The 20883-nt window shown below is 42.7% G+C and overlaps 1 protein-coding gene across 1 annotated transcript; it reads left to right on the forward strand.

The window, feature by feature from the left end:
* The first annotated feature begins 4176 nt into the window (after nucleotides 1–4176).
* LOC122412347 (cilia- and flagella-associated protein 43-like) lies at nucleotides 4177–9048 on the forward strand. The gene has a single exon (XM_043421819.1). It carries the CDS (start codon nucleotides 4177–4179, stop codon nucleotides 9046–9048), a length of 4872 nt encoding a protein of 1623 aa, XP_043277754.1.
* Nucleotides 9049–20883: the final 11835 nt, after the last annotated feature.

The following is a 20883-nucleotide window of genomic DNA, read 5'->3' on the forward strand; positions in this document are numbered from 1 at the left end:
CAGTAAACTCTTTGTTCTTTTTGCGCGATGGCTTCTGCTGCGCGCGTGATTACCGGGAATATATCCGCAATGGACGCAAGCGTGTGCTGTTCTTGTGATGCGAGAGCCAAGCGATTGGGGAGCATAAAAGATATAATATTGGGAATGAGAAATAAACGAGGAAAAAAAACAAATATGAGAAAAGATCTCGGAAGTCGGAGTATGATATTGCTACGAAAATGCCCAGGAATTAATAGCAATGGAAACGAATTTCAGCGAAGTATTTCCGTTCGGAGAAGATCGGGAAGCGGCGAAAAAACCAATTCTCGTTTCGAGGAACCCTACGCGTCGATGTTACATCAAATTTATTGAATTTTCAATGCTCTTTTGTCTGCTTATTTTCAATATTCTAGGAAAATGAAGATTTTCATGAGCCGCTTTCTATATCGATAGAAACGTGAAGAAATTTTCAATTGTCTGTAATTTGTTTTACTTCGTGATTCTAGTCGCTGCTTCGTCCGAATTTTTGGGTTGAGGATTCTTCTAAAATATTGATGGAAGTTCATTCTTGTGTAAAGTGTTCCTCGTAATTTAATGGAACGCAAATGATGATCTCCCGATGCGAGAGCACTTGGTCCAGTGTGCCGGAAGGAAAATCAATTTTCGTGATCGCCGAATGATTTCCATCCGCACCTGTCTGATCGGCTCGCAACAATATCGTTGAACTTCGCGAGTCGATGATTGTGCATTGAACGATTTTCGCGAAAATGATTCCTCACCTGTCCGCTGGGTGGAGATTAATCCTGCGAAGTATCGCCATGTGCGGTAAAACTATGGTTGGAAGATCGATCCGGGAAGAATTGGATGGGAAGCAGAAGCGGGCGAAAAATGGTTTCTTGGTCTTGATCTGTGTGCGCGAAGAGATTCCCGAAGCGAAGAGAAAGATGCTACGAGGAGAAAAGAAACATGAAGGAGGCAAAAGGGAGAATGAGATCATATGAAGGAAAAAGAAAGAAGGATCAAAATGGGAGATAGAGGAAGAGGAGAGAGGCAGAGGAGAGAATAGCACTGGGGATGAGCACGAGGGGGTGCCACGAGAAAGAGCAGAGGTTACTTTTAATGTCTCGCGTCACGCAGCCCAAGGCATCGCGAGGCCTCGCCTCGTCTCCTTACTAATTTGGCACCAATTTCCAAGCAACCTCCCGGCAAAAACTAACCGAACCATATACCCTTCTCTATACCACTCTACACACATATTTTTAAGAGATGTGCGTGTGTGTATGTCGACACATGCATACATAGGTATCATGAATTGGCGTACGTAAAGCGCGTTTCTCTCCATACAGCGTGCTGAGAGCGAGCGCACGCTGATTAAATACTGCCCCCCGCATGCCCCGCCGCGGACAGCGCGCTCACTCTCGCGATGTTTTCCCACACTCGACCTGGACTCAACTGCTTTTGCTCTGAAGTCGTTTCAGCCTCCCTATTTTGCTCTTTCTCCCATGTTCTCTCTCCCTTTTCCTCTTTTTTCATATTCTCTTTCTCTCTCTTCCTCCCAGGTCTCGTGTGATCCTGGTTTCTTCGTACTTGGATTCGCAAGTATTCAAAATCGAACTCAACTGGGCAGAAACAGAACTTTGGATTAATCGAACTTCGTTAACCGAGTCCAATTTTTTGCACGAAATTATGCCAGGCTTGGCTCTCGGTGACCGTTTGCGGAGATCGCGAGATGCTCTCGTCTTGAAGAAGAAATAAAACTGCTTCAAGTTCGGGTAAATTTTTTAGAATTCGTTACAAAATCGATCAAGCAAAACTTTCGGAAAATTCTGCATACGTTTTTGGAAACCTCAAGTTTCTTGCTCAAGTTTCTTGCTACCAAAGGAAGGAACTGCTATTTTGGTGTCAAGTAAACCGTCAATTAAGTTTTGAATCTTTACAATTATTCACTAAACATTCCTTATCAAATCCTGAATTTTTCTGAGGGCATCATAATTGTCCAGTGCGAGGCATTTTCCTGGATCAATTTTTTGTGGGAAAGAATAGCTCAAGACTATGATGAACAACGAGCCGCTAGCACTGCTCTTGATATACGTTTCTCTTTCTAATAGACCAATAATACTGTTCGACAGAATGACACATGAATGGCTGGTGAGAGAGCACGTTTAAAAATTTGCATGAAAAATGTAGTGTTGCGGTGCGAGCATAGATTTTCTGACGAGAAAAAAGTGATGCAAGTGTAAAAGAATGATCTACACGAGAAGAAGCAAAGTAGGAAAGAAAATTACTTAATCTGTGAATGAGTGTTCGTAATGGTTGGAGTAGAGAGTAAAAATACATTTGTAAACAAATTACTATCCAGCTGCAATTTGGACTGATCATTTTTGCAGGGCAAGGTACTGAAGTACTATGGCACAAGATAAAAAAATCTCTTTCCAATCGGACAAATTTACTGATATTCGCATTCTCATGTCTGCAAAAGACAAATTATCGTGGCCTCAGAAATCGTAATGACGAGAACCCAGCAGACTCGTTACACTCGAAGTATTGTTTTGTAACAATTATGTTTGATCACTGAGACAGAAAACTAGGGAGACGAGCAGTAGAAAAACTCTCTTTACTGTTGGCTGGGAGGAATTTTCTACAGTTGTTCTTGCACTTGTAACTTCTGTATGCCATGTTTTCAAATACCTGTTTTAATCACAAGAAGTGTGCTCAACGATTTTCTTATGTAAATAATGATCCAATTATAGAATCCTTTCCCTACCGGTTGTTATAGTCAGTACCGCCGCGATACTCGATCAATTTGCCGAGTGTATCGAGCACTCTCTCACTCCCACTCTCACTTTGGTGCTTCACAAGTTGCGCAGCATTTTTTATTCCATTTTTTCACATTGAATCTGAGAGTAGCTCCTCGCCGTATTTTTCTCGTTCTGGTGCTCCTTTTTTTTCTTTCTCATTCTCTCTCTCCCACAGGGCGCGTTGAACGACTCAATTAATTCACCGAACGGCGAGCCTGAACAGAGTCCGTGAGAGAGCCCGTCGACGGCGCGTCTATTGGATGAAAATCAATGACGCGCCCGAGAGAGTTTTAATTCTGATCACTCCCTCGTTGAAACTACGTCGGCTCGATCCAAATAGTGTATTCTACATATACATTCGTATAAATATACATAATCGATTATTTAAAGCTAAAGGGGCTGCCAAATATGGTGCTACGCAGTCCGCGATACGCCCTTCGCACCAAAAACTTGTCCATACACATTGCGATGTTATACGAAGGCCACAAACAGCGAGGACTAAGTGGTCCCGTCGGGGACCGCCCATTCGACAACATCCTCGATAACATCCACGCGCTTATGCAAATACACGTCGCAGCGGGCGTCACTTTAATGACGATCATCCGGCGCAAGGGCTCTCGCGACTTTTCCAACTTCTCTCGCCAAGGCGCTCATTTGTATGTAGCCCAAGTGCGTCCATTTTTATCTGTGTACTCCTCAGAAACGCGACGGCTGTTGGCGAAACAGCACCGGCGATGAAGTTTTAACAAAAAATACAAAAATTTTGACAGAAATATGATGCCAGATGGAACCAGCTGGCAGGACATTAAAGCGGAAACTGATGAGTGACTGAACTGAAGTGAACTGAACATTCCAACACTAGTGGTTGGATTTTCATCTTGGTGCAGCATTCGAAGGGAGCGAAAAAGAGCTAACCGAACGAGCCGGTATATCACGGACCGCTAAAGATAAGTTTTTGATCGGACGCTCTTTCGCGTTCATACAGCTCGAATGACTCCCCGCTGGTTGACCTCATCACGCTACGCTATGGGGGTCTATGTAAAAGGCATATCGACTCCATAACCAGTGGTGGAGCCGACCGTTCCACGGGGTTCAGCCTAATCAGCTTTTGTCTTAGGATATCCCGAGTGTGCCTTGGCTCACGAAGCCACGTCGAATGGGCTGTTTTATGAATCATTATTTCAGCTAGATATGCCGTAAATGCGGTGACACTGAAAACGAGTGATGGTCGACGAGGTTTTTCAAAACAACCGTCACCAGGTGCACTGGAACTCAAGACTGTGGTTGGCTCAGTTCGCGTTTGATGCAGCTAACTTCGGATCATCTTTCCCATTCGTTTTACGACACCAACCACGTGCAAGCTTGTTTGAGGTTATGAAAATAGAGTCGATAAATACACATGGAAAAGGACGAAGCTTCGCGGCGGCCCGTTTGGGTCCGCGGAGGGAAGATTGAACATGTCGTCTGGGTAGGGAAGGACGTATTGGCCTGGTGTTCAGGTATGCACATAATTTTCTACGACATAGTCCAAAAACATGAGAGTTTCAGATGGTGCTCGAAAATAGAGAACGGCGATGGAGTTTCGTGTCTATCAGGACACCCGACAGCTCACGTGCTCGCTTTTGCTGAAAAGTGCCTTAAAAATCCAAAAATATTCGTACTTTCGTACCCTTCGATGAATATCGTTTCAGAATGTGTACAAGTAAGCTCAAAAGGTTATGTAGCCACTGCCTTTACATCCGGCGAGCATTTGGTATCTTTGGGATCTTGTCCAAATTTTACGTTGAGTATATGGTTATGGAGAAGTGGTGAAACACTCGTGTCAGTCGAGACCCAGATCCACGATCTCGAAGAACAAATCATCAGCGTGTCCGTCAGCAAACCTTTTTTCGTTGGTCAGCTGGGTCGTCGTTCGGAACAAGTTCATATCTGGGAATCAAGTCCAGCTGGAAAAGCCATAATTTTGACGAATCATGAAGTTATTTTACCAGCTGGAACGAAACCACATCACATGGACTGGTCTGGAGAATCTCGCGAGCCACAGCTCGCCATTGTCGACTCTTCGGCCAACGTTTACATCGCTAATCGCGACGGGAGTCAAGTTCTTCGCGCAATATTATCTCAACGATGTGGTATTTGTACGGATTTTGAAGCACCTTCAGTCCGCTGGTTCCGCGATGGAATAATTCTTCGTACCACCTTTTGTCAAATCCGTTTTTACAGAAAAAACGATCAGAATAGCTGGCATAAAGATTGGTACGTCAAATCACTCCTGAAGCCATCGGTCTTGAGCGTGCATCCTCTGAAAAATGCCAAACTTTTTTATCACACCCACGAGGGATTTCTAATGGAACTTGCGGTCATCGAGGGCCAACCGGATCCTGTTATAGAGAGGAGATTACACTGCGGTGGTACTTACAGCTTCCTCGATATGATTCATCCATGGGGACATCATTTATTGGCTATAGATGACGGTGCTAAATTGTCTGTTCTCAATTGTTACGACGGACGTGAAGTGGCCAAGTTGGATCCTGATTTGAACGGTGAGATAATGCAGCTATTGTCGCACCCTGATTATCCTGTAGCTGCTGTAACCAGCAAACAGGGTGACCTTGCTCTGGTGAGCTTGCAATTGCCTGAAAGTCCGATGATCGTCGCAAAATATCATCTGCAAAGTGAGAGACTCGACCTACTCAAATTTTCTCAATGTGGTAACTACCTCATAGCTGGTCAAAGAACCAGTGGAATTTGTTATTGTCTCAGTTTGAAGAAGCACCAGCCTTTCAGTGTCATTGCCAGGTTGGAAACTAAATCTCGCATGACGGATGTTCTCCTTTACGATGTTCGAGGGTCCCTCAAGCTTTTTGTTCTCGCCGTTTCTTCGAGGAAGGTCACTGTCGGCCGTTTTCTAATCCTCTACGAACTGTCCTCTGGGAGACGAGATTCTGTGGAAGCCTTGACTTACTTGGAGCTTCCCTACGCCTATCAGTTCCTACATTACGCCCCAGAGGGAGTCTCGTTTCTGATTGGAACGCCGTACCTATCGCGACAGCTCCATGTTTTGGAGATCAGAGACTGGCAGGATGTAAATCTCGTGGACGCGATGTTCTCCGGTCACGAGATAAGACGCGCAAGATTGGCGACCAATCGTTCGTGGATCATCACTGTGGCTTTTGATGGCCGTGTGACCTTGAGAAATGGAAAGTCTCGAAAACTCATTGAAGCATTCCAAAATCATCATAGAAGAGATCTAGGAGGAGCAAAAGCAATTGCAAGTGTTTCTGGGGATTTAATCGTTTCTCTGGGTCGCGATGGTTCCCTCGTTGGGACGAGACTCTTGACAAAAGACGACTCGGATGACCAGGAGCATGCCAACGATTATTATCGAATTGCTTTTGAAGAATACGAGGAGAAGAAACCAAGTTTATTGGCTGACTACTCGAATTTGGAGCCTGGCATTTTGAAACTTCTTTCAAAACGTTTGGGAGAATTCCCACCAGCAGAAAACGGGGTAAAGAAGACTTGGGTGGAATGGAGTGAAGAGCAGATGATTCTGGAAGAGGAGAAACTGTGCGCGGAAGAGAAAATCGCTCTTCGGGCTGATTTTGTGAAGCTCCAGACCAAACTTGTAGAATTGTTGGATCATAACGAAAGTTGCCCGGATATTGAAAGACTGCCAATCGCTGCGTTCGACCTGGACAAAGCCAACCATGATTCGAGAGTGAAATTAGCTCGCGACGAGCGGGATGACGCCCGGCTGGAACTGGAGGCAAGCTGCGTTGCCATGGACAGGGTCACCAACTGGATCAAATCTAATCTTTGGGATTCACAGAAAGTTATGGCCCGTTCAATATTCCCGTTTTCTGATGAAATCGAGGTGACTAATTATGCCAGTAGCGATGAAAATCCTCAGAGCAAAGACATGCTTGACCAGGCTCGCTTCTTCAAGGACTCTATACAAAATGTCATGGATAAAGAAATTTTCGCTCCATGGAAATTGTACACCCGGTCGCAGCTGGACCTCGTTCTACAACGTAAGTCCGGCTTACCTCGTCTCGACGAGAAACAACGAATGACCGCTCTGCTTGCTGTGGAAGATGAGGAAGATCAAGAAGCGGTGCGCGACGAGATTGAAAACCGATTAGCCAGCGAGGGAATAACGACTCATCGTTATTTGGGGCGAACCGAAAATCATTATTCGCAATTCGAGTGCTCCGGCTACATTCAGTTGCTTCTGAACAGTCGGATTTTCATCAATGATTGCAAGATGCTGCGTCAGTACTTTAACGAAAAATTTGACGAGACTTTTTTTGCAAAAGAACGCGAAATGAGTGTGATCCGCGAGAGACATCAGCGGATTCGATACATCGACTCCGAGCTGAGAAAAATGTTTGGACAATCGGTATCAAACGTGCCGCTCGATCCTGACTGGAACGAGAAGGAACATCCTGAGAGCATCGCAAGGGTCTCGGACCACGAAGTTAAAGTGAAACCATATGTTTCGGCGTCTCAGCAAGAAGTTATTGATAAGGAAGCCATGGAAGCCGAACGATTAAGGCAGCTATTATTGGCCGACGATTTCAAGGAAAAAGCTTTGATCAAAATGATGGATGGGGTTTTGGAAGTTCGCTGGGAGGATATCATAAAACGGGATATTCCGAAACCAGATTGTATGGCAATGAAAAAACCCGAGGAATATAACGCTGAGGATTTATTAGCTGTTCGGCAGTACGATAAAGACGTCGAGTTACTGGAGAACGAACGAACGCGTTACCATCGGATGCTTGAGACAGAACTTACAAAAATAAGCTCCACACTTCAAGAGATCACGGACAAATTCAACTCTAAGATTCACGATTTATTTTTGTTGAAAATGCGCGTTGAGTCGGCTATACAACAGCTCAATCTTCGCAACTTGCGCGATACTCTCAGGCACCTTCGTCGGATGCAGGCGTTGGCGAAGGACGATGAAACGAGAGTAGAGATTGTGGAGAAATCGAAAATTCTCACTCGTCTCAAGGAGGAGTGTCAACTTCTGCAGGGTCTTGTACACGAGTACCGAAATCAATACGAAGCATTGGTCACACGTGAGAAGGCAATCGAAAAAAAGTTTCGTAGCGAGTTTCCTTCGTTGGGAAGAAGCAACGCCGAGCTCCTCGAGAAAGAGTGTAAGCGTCGTCCACGAGTGTCTTTGAAGAATGCGACACCCAGCGATCTCATCGAGTTGGGCAGAATCGCTGCATCTCGTGGCACAGCCACGTATCTTTCGTACGAGTGTGCCGAGTACTTGAAAAATTTGGACACCATGGACATCAGGCCGCCTGGCATGTCAGCGAACATAGAAACTCATCACTGGGATCATTTGATTCGCTTGAGAAGAAACAGGATAGAGCTCGAGATGAAAACGCGCGCGCAAATGGCCATAGTTAATGAGACCGAGAAAACGATCATGAGCCACGAGAAAAAAATAGTCGATGTCAACACTGAAATAGATTCGCTGAAGAATGCGTTGCTGAGAGTGAGACGAGAGAAGATTGAATATGATTTCGATATGGAAATTCAGTTGGTACTAAAAATGGGCCAGGTCGAGGTGAGACCCAGTGGCGGACGTGGTGACATGGCAAATGTCGTGTTTATACCCCGGAATGAAATTGAGTCGGTTAATCAAGCGATCGTTGATGCCGGTCGTAAGAAATTGAAGGCGATGAATCGTACGATCAATTTTCGACGTGGCATCATTTTCACGGAATGGGAACACAAGTGTTTAAGAATGAAGATCGAAGATCTTGAGGACGAGCTCCGTATGGTTCAGAACGTTCTGGTTACGAGGGACATGAGATCGTTCCTCAGTACATGGGACGGCAAATCCACGGACGACAAATCGCGTCAAAGACTCGAAAAAGAAATCGAAGAAATGAAGAAAAATTGCATAAAACGACTCAATGATTGGATCGAACGGTTGCCACCTGTTGAAGCCAAAATCGAAAAAGTTAAATACGAAAACGAGTCGATGGATCGAAAAATCGAAAAAATGAATGTTGACCGGTGGGAACTCGAATGGCAGCGAGATATTGACGGTGAAATCAGGCAGACGCAATATCACGAACGTGTTATGGTCGTGTTGACAAAAAGAGCCAAAATCATCAGAGCGTTGCACAAAGAATACACCGAAGTTTTAGCACTTCAAACCGAACATGAGTTACTTCGACTACGCAAATTCCCCACGTTGAATTTTTTCAAGACTTTGGACGATGACGGAGGCGTTTGTTAATTTGCAAACGAGAATGTCCCCAATCCCGAACAGAATACAAGCTCGATTATTCAATTTTCATGAAAATATTTATTAGCTGTCATAAATAAGCCTTTTGAAATGTGTTTGAAAAGTTTCAAATTTACTACCACAGTAATCTAATAATTTACGCAGCTCAAGTTCGAGATTAATGTTATTCGTTGTAAGCCATCAAGCTCCATAAGGAAGTTTATTAAATCATATATCGAATTTTGTATATGCATGTGAATTTATTTCATCCCATCCAGAAGTCTTGGTTAGTTAACTGTCAAATGAAAAAAACATCTAAGCTTTGGCTACAATTAATGTAGCTAATTTGTATATTAATGTAAGTTAAATTTTAAAAAAATTGAGAATAGAAAAAAGAGCTTTGAAAACTTCTAATTGGATACTTCAGATTTCTGGATGGTTCAGATGTTATTTGAATAGGAAAGCCATTGTTTTGTTAGTTTTCACATGAACGATATCTATTTAATAATTGTAAGCATTACTATGAAATCAAATAGATTTCTCTCTTCGAAAGCTTTTCGCATTGAAAATTTCATCGAACTTGCTACTTTTATTTTTGCTAAGTCATTTTCTAATCTATTTTTGTAAAACACACTTTGGAATTCACGTCAAAAACCATTTGGTGGCTTCCTTTTTTTATTCTCCGCTGATAAAGTGCCGACATGTTCACATATCTATTTGAACGACGAGAAAATTTCCAGGTGGCTCACTCTGGGCCAGAGTATAGTCGAATGAAAAGAAACCGAAATCTCATGCAGCGACGATTAAGTATCAAAAAATGAGTGTCTCCCCAAGCTTGTCCCCCTGATGGCGAGAATAATCGTAAAATCTGAGCCTCCGCATTAAATCCGATGACTACGGACGTCACCTTCTCGACGATATGATCGTTTAATTAATGACATTCAGATTTTTATTACCCAAATCACGGAGATGTGTGATTTTTTAACTACCAGCTTGGATTCTAGAACCGGCAATTTGCTGTGTTGTCACTTTGGGTGTCGTCGACTTTTTTTTCGGTTGAACAGTCGTCCAACAATCACCTTTTTAATATTTGGAGAAATTTTACAACGCGACGTGATAAAAAAAAAATGGTCGTTAAAAAATTTATAATTGATTAGAAGAATTCATTGATTAACTTTCAAAAATGGTATTCGTTAATTAATTTGCTAATTCTGCAATCCTCCATATTAATTCAACGTTACTTGATATATTTTTTTTATTGTCAGTCAAGTTGAGAACTATAATCTGCCACGTGAGTAGTAATAATGAATAGTTCTAATGTTGAGAGATAAATCTGCTGGCTGCAGTCGAGTAGTTAGTGGTTGCTTTCGGCGATGCACACTGCACTATTTTTCGATGTTGGGTATTTTTGTTTAGATTTAGTTATTCAGCCCCAAATCTGTCCCGGAGATCTATAGTGGCTCGTGCTTTTTCAATCTTCTCACGATAGATCTTCTCTGCTTGGTTATCACAAAAATATGAAGATCGTCATAATTGTTAGTCGCAGCCAACGTAATTGGTTTGGCTGGAGTACTGTTGATTTTCAATTTACTTTTTTTCATCGAAATCGTGGCTGTTGCTTTGGTTTTTAAGGCTTTGGTTTTAAGGCGTAACTCCTGGAATTCTCATCGATCAGCTAAAAGGATTGCGGCATATACTTTTCGTGACCACCCCTCGATATGGGCAAGATTTCTGGACCAAAGTGAATTTTATTAGGACATCGTCGATTCTATACGTTTAACACTATAAACCGAAGGTTCGAATGTTATACAGGAATAGTGTGGTGGCGGCGGGGGAAAAAAGCTTTTTTCGCGTCTAGTTTTGGTGCTACAGCTCGGGCGTTTGCATTTCACCATTTTAGCGGTGCGGAGCTTTTGCTGTTGGAAGGATAAAAAGGCTACGGCACTCCAATCAATGCAAATCAAATCGAGGAGCCGTGAATACAGAAAATCGCGTATAGTCAAATCAGCCGTATAAAGCTTCATGAATGTAAATGACCGGTGGTATTCTGTAAATGCCGGATTTTCCCCTCTCATTCCCACGCCAGTTTTGGACCGTGGTCGAGTGCCAATCTGTTAATGCGTCTGCGCGATTGCGAGGCAAAAGGCACGTTGAAAACACTTGCGCCCTCTCTCTCTCTCTCCCTCGCCCCATTTCTCTCACTTTTCCCTTTTCACCTATTTTTCTCCTTCTCTGTTTTTCCCTCGGCTGAATAAACTTCCCACAAACACGCACTCTTCTAAATCGACGAAATACAACCCGGCACACATGCATGCTCGTGAAAGAAAGACCATCGTTCACTACGCAATTTTCTCGCACCTCTTCTTTCCTCTCTGTTTTAAACATTTTTAACGTTCTACTTCAGCGGAAAGCACTTGCCGATTACAGGGGTCAAGCACACGTGAGTTATATTAAATTGTACGGTTTTTCTCAGAGAATATGCGAGAAAAAGATGTTACATTACGGTTAGAGAAACGTTCAAGGGAATTCGCACATGAGATTGAAAGTTGTACTCGCATTGAATTCTCGCCACATTCTTCGAGGCGTTTTTAAGAATACTGTTCTCTAAATTACTAAAAATGCCAACATTTTTAAATTAAGATTTCAAGACACATGGACATGGAGCAAAAATCAGAAAAATTGTCGTTTCGAGCACTCACAAAATAGTGTGAACCAGACCAGAGTCATTGCGAAATGAATAATATCGATTTTGTAGCTGGCGGAATGCAGGGGAATTATAATGTTTTCCTCTCAAAGTTCGCAACTTTTGAATTCCTCGTGTAACAGAGAAATGATTGAATTTTTTACAGGGCCTTTTTCAAAGAACGTACGAACGAAGTTTGAAAAATGTTGACAACTTCGAAGCCTTCGATGTCGACAAATGTCGAAAAAATTCATAGACGATCTTCGATTGAAATATCTCCAGCCGAAAGCAGGATATGCTGTCCGAAAGGAAATTTAGCGAGGACAACACAGAAGAAATGATACGTCTCATATCGAAAAGCACCTTTGGTTGTTCCTCTTTAATATCCCTGTATCTGGATTCTTCACAATAATCAAAGAAAATTGTTTAATTGAGCGGCTTAGAAATGACAGAGTGTCTGCGCGGGGTCGCTGCTTCGTATTTCGCGAGTGTTCGCGTAATAAAGAAGGACCGAGGGAGACGCGGGCAGTTATCCCTCCTCTCTGACTTTGTAAAGATATACAATACAAAACACACGCATTGGTCAAAGTATATATCGTGGTCCTTCTGGGCCATAATGCATCAGCCGAGTCTGCGGACAAGGACCTTGCCGCACACACGCGCACGAATGCGTACGTATACAAATACGAACACATATACGTGCATTTGGGAAATAAACTGTCTTAAGGATCGTGGACGAAGGCTCTCGAGAATCTCTGGGGCGTTCTCATAAAAATTGACACCGTCTACCACCGCGGTGGTGCGAGCCTCGAGGAAAAAAGATGCAAACGTTCACGCAAAAGAACCTGCAATGGAAGGAGACGGAGCGTAGAGAAAGAGTAGGAGAGAGAGAGAGAAAAAGCCGAAAGAAAGGATAAAGAGAAAGGGAAAAAGACGTCAAGGGGGATGGAGTAGACGTAGAACGAAGGGAAAAGATATATAAATGGCGCGAGGGTTGTGAGGGGAGGTGAGAGGGTAAGTTTTACGGCTCGCACGTTGCGTCCAAGCCAAAGGGACGACAGTGAAACTCGTTATTATATCCCCGTGAGCTGTACTTGTTTCGCAGCTCTCGCGCCTTCTCTCCCAGCAGAGCGGCCTGATGCGCGCCTCTTTTCTGATGTTGCCGTTGTTGCTGCAATCTTGAGATTCCCTCTGTGTGTATGCTTCGTTGCAGCACTTTCGCTCTACCGTGTGTCTCGTCCCGGGCCACTTTCAGACCATAAAGAGACAAAGGAGCGTTCTCGCGGCCCGTGCAAGGCAGTAAACTCTCATTTTCGCAAAATAAAGAATTACGCGCGCTCGCGCCTGCGACGACGACCATGTCACGGTACATGCTTCTTTACATGGATGGGACCGGTGAACCGACCTTACATAGTACTCGCTTCATGTATTCATGAGCGTTGCGGAAACATGGAAAGTGTACTATCTTTCTCTCTCCTCTTACTCGCAAGTTCCTCGATTCTCCTCCGCTCGTTGTACCGAGCCCGTACGACGATCATGCGCACTTTTGAATTAAGTTCGACGAAACTGGAACCTCTTGGGACTCACGCACTTTCGAAACGATTTTTCGTCCTCAAGCCAATTTTTCATTTGCATAAAAATCATCTTAAAGACTTTTCGAAGCGAGCTCAACTCGTAAGGAAATGCTGAAATTATTTTTACGATGCTCATATGCATGGCTGATACGATCGTACACAATTGAAATCTTAGAAATAGCATACATCGAACGAAAGCGAGCATTTCCTGTACGAGAAAGATTTTATTATGGAAATTGTGTCACGAAGATCGTTGAATTGGAGTTTAATGGAAGAAATGTTGAAACGATTGCGGACGAGAAATCTGCTATTAGCGTAACCACCGATACTTACAGGCTGAAATGACGCATGATCGTTTCTCATTTTACTCGTAAAGTTGACTGTTGAAAACATGACACTTATCCTAGGTAAGCCGGGCGGTATCTCGATATTACGATTGTACGTACTGCCACGTATTCTCGTTCGTGTGTCCAACATACATAACACAAACGCAGACGAATTTACATTTGTATATATACAAATGTAGAATAAGGAAGTAGCATTACGTATGCAAGCTCGAAGGCAAGTGGCCAATATGTTTGAGAGCTCCGCGAGGGGGATGAAAGCGTCACCCTCTTTGTCTCTCGGAGGATTTGACGAAACGCGATGCGATCGACGATCGTGAATAGTCCGTTGTTCGTAGTAAAACGAAAGAAGCTTTCCAACTTTCGAGCCTGTCTGCGCGTATTCTTGGTCGAAAGGGAAAAGAGTAATACGTATGCTAAGGAGTGGATGTTACAGCCACTGAAAAAAGCTTGCGTGCATATGCTTGAGAATTTTGATCCCTTATGAGGAAGGAAGCTCCAACGTAACGTTGCATCTTCTTACGCTCGTACGGCAAGGCTTGACCCAACTTGAAGTCTCTTCTACTCTGACTCTCGAAAGTAATGCCGCGTGAAAATCACCTCTGACCCGTCACTCACATCTTTCTTCCTGCCTCTTCGAAAATACATTCTACAGCCAAAGGAAAGAGTTACGAAATTTGCTTCGAAATAAATGTACAAATGTGTCTATGAAATTTGATGGACTATTCGCATTTTTCGACTTTTGAACGAGGAAAACTACTGCGCATGAAGAACATTGGAGTCTCCGTGAAACTGCGTCAGGACGTTTTTTCTAGGCCTGTCAACGACTTATGGAAGCTTCAAATTTGGTGGGTCAAAAGACAATCGTGTAAGTTATTCAATTTCTATTGTTTTGTAACGATTATAATTTTTTTAATTTTATCTAAAGATGAAATTTCGGGGAGAGTGGACCGATAAATTTTGAGGATTATGAGAGAACACGAGCGTAGATTTTCTATCGATTGAACGTAAACGGCGATTCGACATTTTTAAATTGACCGAGTGTTCCATGACTGGGGAGTAAATTAAATAATGTAACAATTTCGAAGCTAGCAAGTCACCTCGTTAACGTACGGTGGTCGTTTACCAAATGAATATTCTCACTCGAATCCCTAAGGGAAAAAAATCAGAAATAAAAAAGGGGCATGAGAGAGCGAGAAGAAGAAAGGAGAAGAAGGTTCTCCCGTGTGTTCTAGGTCTGAGACGGCCAAGGGAGAGAGGCTGGACCGAAACGAGGACCACGAATATATTTTCGAGACACACATCTCTCGGGGTCTTTACGATTACGGGACTAATCTCGTTTTAATGACAGGGTCCGAAAGACGGTCGAGCTCTCTTGGCGAATAATGAAGTGTCAAATCGGCTGCGGTGGGCGTGCGCGCGCCTCTCTCTCTACTCGCTCTCTCTCTCTCTCTCTCTCTCACTTACAATATTCTTGCTATGTTTCTACGGACGACTATGTCGGTAAGTTTCAACCAGAAATTCGTATGCACATACATTTATATCTATGGGACATTCGAAGTGGAGAGTCCGAGATGGAATCTGCTCATTTTTAAGGGTCGAACGAATGTGTGCAAATGAATATTTGAAGACCAAAAATTCAATATCGTAAGTATGGAACAGACGATTCATGAGGATGATATTTTGTGACGTAAAGCGAAGCGATAGTTGGCAGGGAGAATAACGAAAAAATTCTTGCTTCCGAAAATAAGGGAGGAAGATCGTTTCTAGATTTTCTCGTATCAAAATTTGCCGGTGTTACGATTTTCTTATGAAGTCATTTTTTAATATTTCTCGTCGAATATTTTTTTAGATAGAACATCCCATGCCACGTTTCTGGTTGAAATATATGCATATTTTTGTCGATGCTTCGTGGTTCCATTCGGAGGACGTTCCTGCCAAGGCTCATTCCGCTTTATAATGTATTCGAACGGGCAGATTTTAATTAGCAACGGGAGGATCTCGTCCGTTACCACTGCCATGTCCCTCTCTATACCCCACGGTTCCACTATTATTATCATTTTTTAACTCTCGACGTTTCTAAATTCGCTCTATATCTCGCCCTCCCCCCCCCCCCTCCTTGCATATTTTAACAATCTTCTTTTACATGCTATCGGAAATAGCTTAATTGATGATGCAGTTCGAGTCTGCAAGATTGATATTGTCTGACGGATTACATTCGGTGAATATTCCAATAGCCTGGCTGATGATGAGGTGTTATCGGGGCACAAAGAGCACCAAATTTCGAACGCATACGAAATTTAAACACATTGTTCACATTTTTCCTTTGTTTTTTAATATTAGCTCGTGTAAAAACTTTGAAAAATCATTACGTTCTTTTAAATTTATGCTTTCAAATTTCGTTTTTCATCGAAGGATTAACGTTAGTTGTAATGTTAATTTTGAACGGGCCAGCACTATATATACTTTGCTCTCGATCCTCTTCCATCATTCCTCCACATTTTATGCGACTGCAGCCGATTTATATTCTTTCAATCATATTTTCTAGGGGCAACGAAAAATTGCTAAAATTTTTAGTTTTCGATATTGAACGAAGCGGGCGAATGGCAGCAGTACACGTATGAATGTGATGATCGAAGATGTTTGCTCGTGGGGAACTCATTAGCTTTGATATAATCGATGACCCCATGCGTGGCTAGGGAGCCACAATCTGTGATGAGGATTGTCCCCGGAAGGTGGAGAGCGTCAATTACTCATGCAATTTGATGAGGCGTCTTGGCTATGGATTTTTGGAAGGTGGAGTCCAAGCCATCGAACGTCCTTTATAACAAAACGTGAAAATTACCCCACTTTTTCCGTTCGTCATGGCCAAGGAGCATACGACGACCCGGTGGTGTGCCAGTGTTCTTCTATTTTTAAGCATAATCAATTTTATATTAAATATTATAAAAACCTGGACAAGATCCTTGTGGATGTGTTGTATTTTTCTTTGACCAGGATTCCGACGACGCTTCATCGTGGAGCTCGCATGCTTAATATTTGTACATAAACTCGTATTTGAAATAATCGTTATCATAATATTCCCGGAATGAGTAAATTCCGAAATTCGCTGTTTCTTTTCCGTTATCTGATTCGGATATTGGGCTCATGAGAGAATCGGAAGATTTCATTATTCTATGGAGTTGTTCAATAATTGCTTTTTCAATATCCATCGACCGACAACAATCTTTTCATTTATTTTTCCGTATGCATACTCTCGGGTCCGCTCCGTTTTCGGATCCTTCGAGCAGCTCCCCTGCGGCACGGTCGCTTCAGGATGAGCTAGCGAAAGTCCACATCTGTAGAGCCGAAATAGAAATTTGGTATCCGCGCATCTGGGAATTCCGAGACACACGATTTCATGGGCTCACGGAAACTGCGGGAATGCTGCGTGCTACCTCAGCTGGTCCTGGATGCGTTTCGCGGATAAAAATGTCTAAACTACCTTAATTTTGTACAAAACTATTCAATTTTTTTTAGATAATTGTTGAACTCGAAGCATCCATGAAATTTAGAATAAAATTAAGTAAATTGGTGAAATGTCGTGTTTTCTCGTCCTCCAAGGAAGTTGGACGATCGCAAACGATTTACGAGCCGAATTCCCGACGCGTTTGAGTAGTCAGGAAATCATGAGGCTGCGCGTTCTGGATTGTTGATAATTGCATAAAATCGTGAGACTCGAAATACGCCTCCCGCTTGGTATACTCCGGTTTGCACCTCCTCGAACATAAATGAATTAATTTATGTAAGTAAATAAATTCACAAGTCCATCTACGTTCGTAGGTAGAGGAGGACGCAGCATGCAGAACGTGTGGAATTGTATTCCGCAAGAAAGAAAGAAGAGAGAGGGAGAGGGCTTGATCCGTGCAGTCTCGCAAATTCGTTCGTCCTTCCACGTCGCGTGTACTTCTTATACGCGGTCGCGCGCGCGATGAGATTTCTCGCGAAATCTCAGTTGCCATTAATTCAGGCACGGCCGACAGGTCACTCGAGTAGAACACCACCGGAGAGACCCATTATAGATATTACATGCCCGAGAGGAAACGAAGAGAAGCGACTCGTACGTGTGTGCACAGACGTAAACTGTAGTCGAGCAAAAGGGCTTAAGTTTGAAAATCGGATTGGCTAAATTGCGAAGATTCTGCCCTTCCCTCCACTGCACTTTGGTGCCACAAGAAGCCTGTGTGTGCAAACATCCATGAACATATGAAGGCGCTCATACACCGATTGGAAAAGTGAAGTTGTATGCGCATGGGTACAGCCTCCTGTGCCTCCTAAGTTATTGCCCGTATCGAATAATTATTATTGTTGTTTGCTTTGAGAATCTCGCAGGTCGCCGGCCTCGCTCCTATATACCTACTCGTACATAAGTCTATTACTATACACCTTCATATCCGAGGTGCAATTTATTTCTAAATTTATTACCGATGACCGATAGTCTTGTGCTCTCGCGTCTCCTTCTTTCTCTCCCTCTCAGCCTCGCGCGTCTCCTTTACCCTCTCTCTTCAGCGGAGGAAGATATTAAGAGTGCAAGAGAAAGAGATGAAGTGCACACTCGGCATAGAATCGAGGGTTACGGAGAAGGCGCGCGCGAGGATGGCTCGCGAAAACGAATATATCGCAAGAGGTCCGGTGCTCCAGAGAGCGAGGAGCGAGCTCTGCCTGCCACGAGGAGAGGAGACGGGATGAGTATTGATATCAAATAGGGATCGAATTGGTACTGGGCACGCTGTGCATTACTGTGGTACGTACCAATATCTCTATACATCTATACGTGTCCATAAACATATATTTTATTTTATTTTATTTTATTTTATTTTATAGATATTCGTACTGGAGATATGTTTATATAAAGATATAGAGATCCACCGAGGCGTGTTTTTATAATATTGTACGTGCGAAAGGGTGTGCACGTGCATTCATCATCCCTGCAGTAGTATCAGCCCTTTCTTACTAGCAAATATAAAGCCTCCTCTTTCGCGAATGAAACACTCTTGAAAATATAAATCGAACGTATCGAAAAGTCACGATCAATTTTGCAACGTGTATATGTTTTTATGTTTACGTGTGCATGCGCATTTTTGTAATTTCTCTACGATAATAAATGAAACTGTAAAAACAAGCATGAAGCAGATAACCCTGAAGATGCTCGAAGGATTTATGATGTTGGTTAATAAACGACTGATACATAATTGTACATTCAATTTTATTAAATCAGTACCATGGTAATTAATAATTGTAATAATGAAGTAAAATTGAGAAGCAGGAATGAGCCTGTTTTTTGGCAGAATGGTTAATTCAACGATTCAGATTTGTACGTTATATATCATAGAAATTCATTTAAGGAAGATCACCGGAATCTGATGGAAATAAAAAATCCCAAATTCAAAAGTTGAAATTTGAAAATATGCTAGAAATGTACAGCGTGCCTCTATTCCCAGAATTATTATAGGACTTATTGTCTAGTTGTCGAGAAAACAATTAACGAAAATCTTATTTTTCGAGGGGTTATAAATTGGCTCTTATGACAGGCACACTTCCTGTGCGAAGATTTGAATTTAATGAAATAGAATCCTGCCAACTTTAGAGAGCCAAAAATGAGAATAAGAAAATAGAAGGTTTTTAGATATCAATGATGTCTTGAGAAAGCCTTGTTACCGGCGAGAATGACTTGGGAATGGAACCTTATTTGAGGTTAACGAGTAATAACGACATAAACAGAGTAGGGTTTGACAACACCATGAGCCAGCTGGTTTAAAATATTGATATGCGTACGCGTTTACTACGAAAGTATTTAAACCGCTATCATTAATAATAGACCAATTTCAACAAATAAGTTACGCATAATTTTAATAATTGCGAGAATGAATTTGAATCGTTTCTTTGATCATCAAAAGAGCAAAACAGTTCAGTCGCTTTTACGAATGACAAAAGTAACGCATGATCTTCCTCAATGCAAAATGGTTTTGTTTTGTTGTTTCTACGTAAAAGGTGGCTTACAAAAAATTTGCAAACGCATTAGTTATAGGTATATACGTGTCGATGGTTGTTGATGAGAGAAAAAGAGGAAAGGGCGCGACGACGAGCTGCATGCACGCATATAATATTAGTGCTCTATACTCATCCGTGATCTCAAGGGTCCGAGCTCCAATGAAAGAAGATCAGAGGCGCATATTTACCTATAACGCACCCCGAATAAGCCACCGAAGAGAGTTCTCACGCAGTTTGCGTGTGCAACTCTCGCGGGAGGCCTACCTCCGGGAGAAACCAAGACAGAAAAGATGCTCGAAAATACGTTTACGAAGTGGCCACAGTCATTGGCAATGTTTCGGAGGCTGGTAGCTTACCACAAATTGCTTTGAAATAGACAGATATTATGGTATGCCAACAACTACGTTTTTCTTCTGTTTAGATGCTCAATTATCGCGTGTGTTTTTAAATCCTAAAGTTCACGGGACTTCTCATCTCTTTCTCCTGAGCGCGATTCGGCATGAGAGCTTCGAAGATAGAGCAAGATTTTTCGTGTCTGCGTGTGTGTGTGTGTGTGTGCGTAAAAATGAATATAAAACTTGCGCGTTGCATATTCGAAAGAAGCTTAAATACAGGTCACGGGTCCCCCTTTTACTTCTGTGTGTCTGTTCCACTCTCTGTATATATCTTTTTTCGCTATATGCTTATGCAGGTGTAAGTGCAACCTACAGCAGGTTATGCTTGTATGCTTGTAAGCCTCGCTGCTCTCTCCCCTCTTCGTACAAAAGTCATAGTTAGAAGAATTTGCGGGCGTTGCTTGCGCGAATTCGCTCGCGAAAAATCGCTCGCGCGATCGCCCACCGCTCGCTCCTTCTGCTAAGCCAGGCCATTTTTTTCAGACTTTTTATTTCCTTTCGCTCGCGAGACTCATCCTCTCCTCTCCTTATCTCCCTTTGCCTCCTCAAGCCCACCGAGTACATTTTGCTTTTTTCATCTCTACTTCTTCGCGATTCTGGGAAGTCTGCGAGCGCCTATACCCGTCAGAATCATCACGAAATCCTCTAGTTATATATTATCGAGAGTTGTGATAGCTTCGTAATTGTATCAATTAAATGAGCCTTGCGAAGAGGCACCGATACTCGCAACTAAATTTATCTTCATGTGGAACTGATTTTTCGTTTATCTAGCAATAATTTCGTGAGTCAACTGGTTTATCGTTCGATTTGAAAACATTTAC

This window comes from Venturia canescens, chromosome 6, assembly GCF_019457755.1.
Source record: "Venturia canescens isolate UGA chromosome 6, ASM1945775v1, whole genome shotgun sequence".
Lineage (NCBI taxonomy): Eukaryota > Metazoa > Arthropoda > Insecta > Hymenoptera > Ichneumonidae > Venturia > Venturia canescens.

Excerpts from the sequence above, each read along its gene's own strand:
- LOC122412347 (XM_043421819.1), top strand. The coding sequence starts at position 4,177 with ATGGAAAAGGACGAAGCTTCGCGGCGGCCCGTTTGGGTCCGCGGAGGG.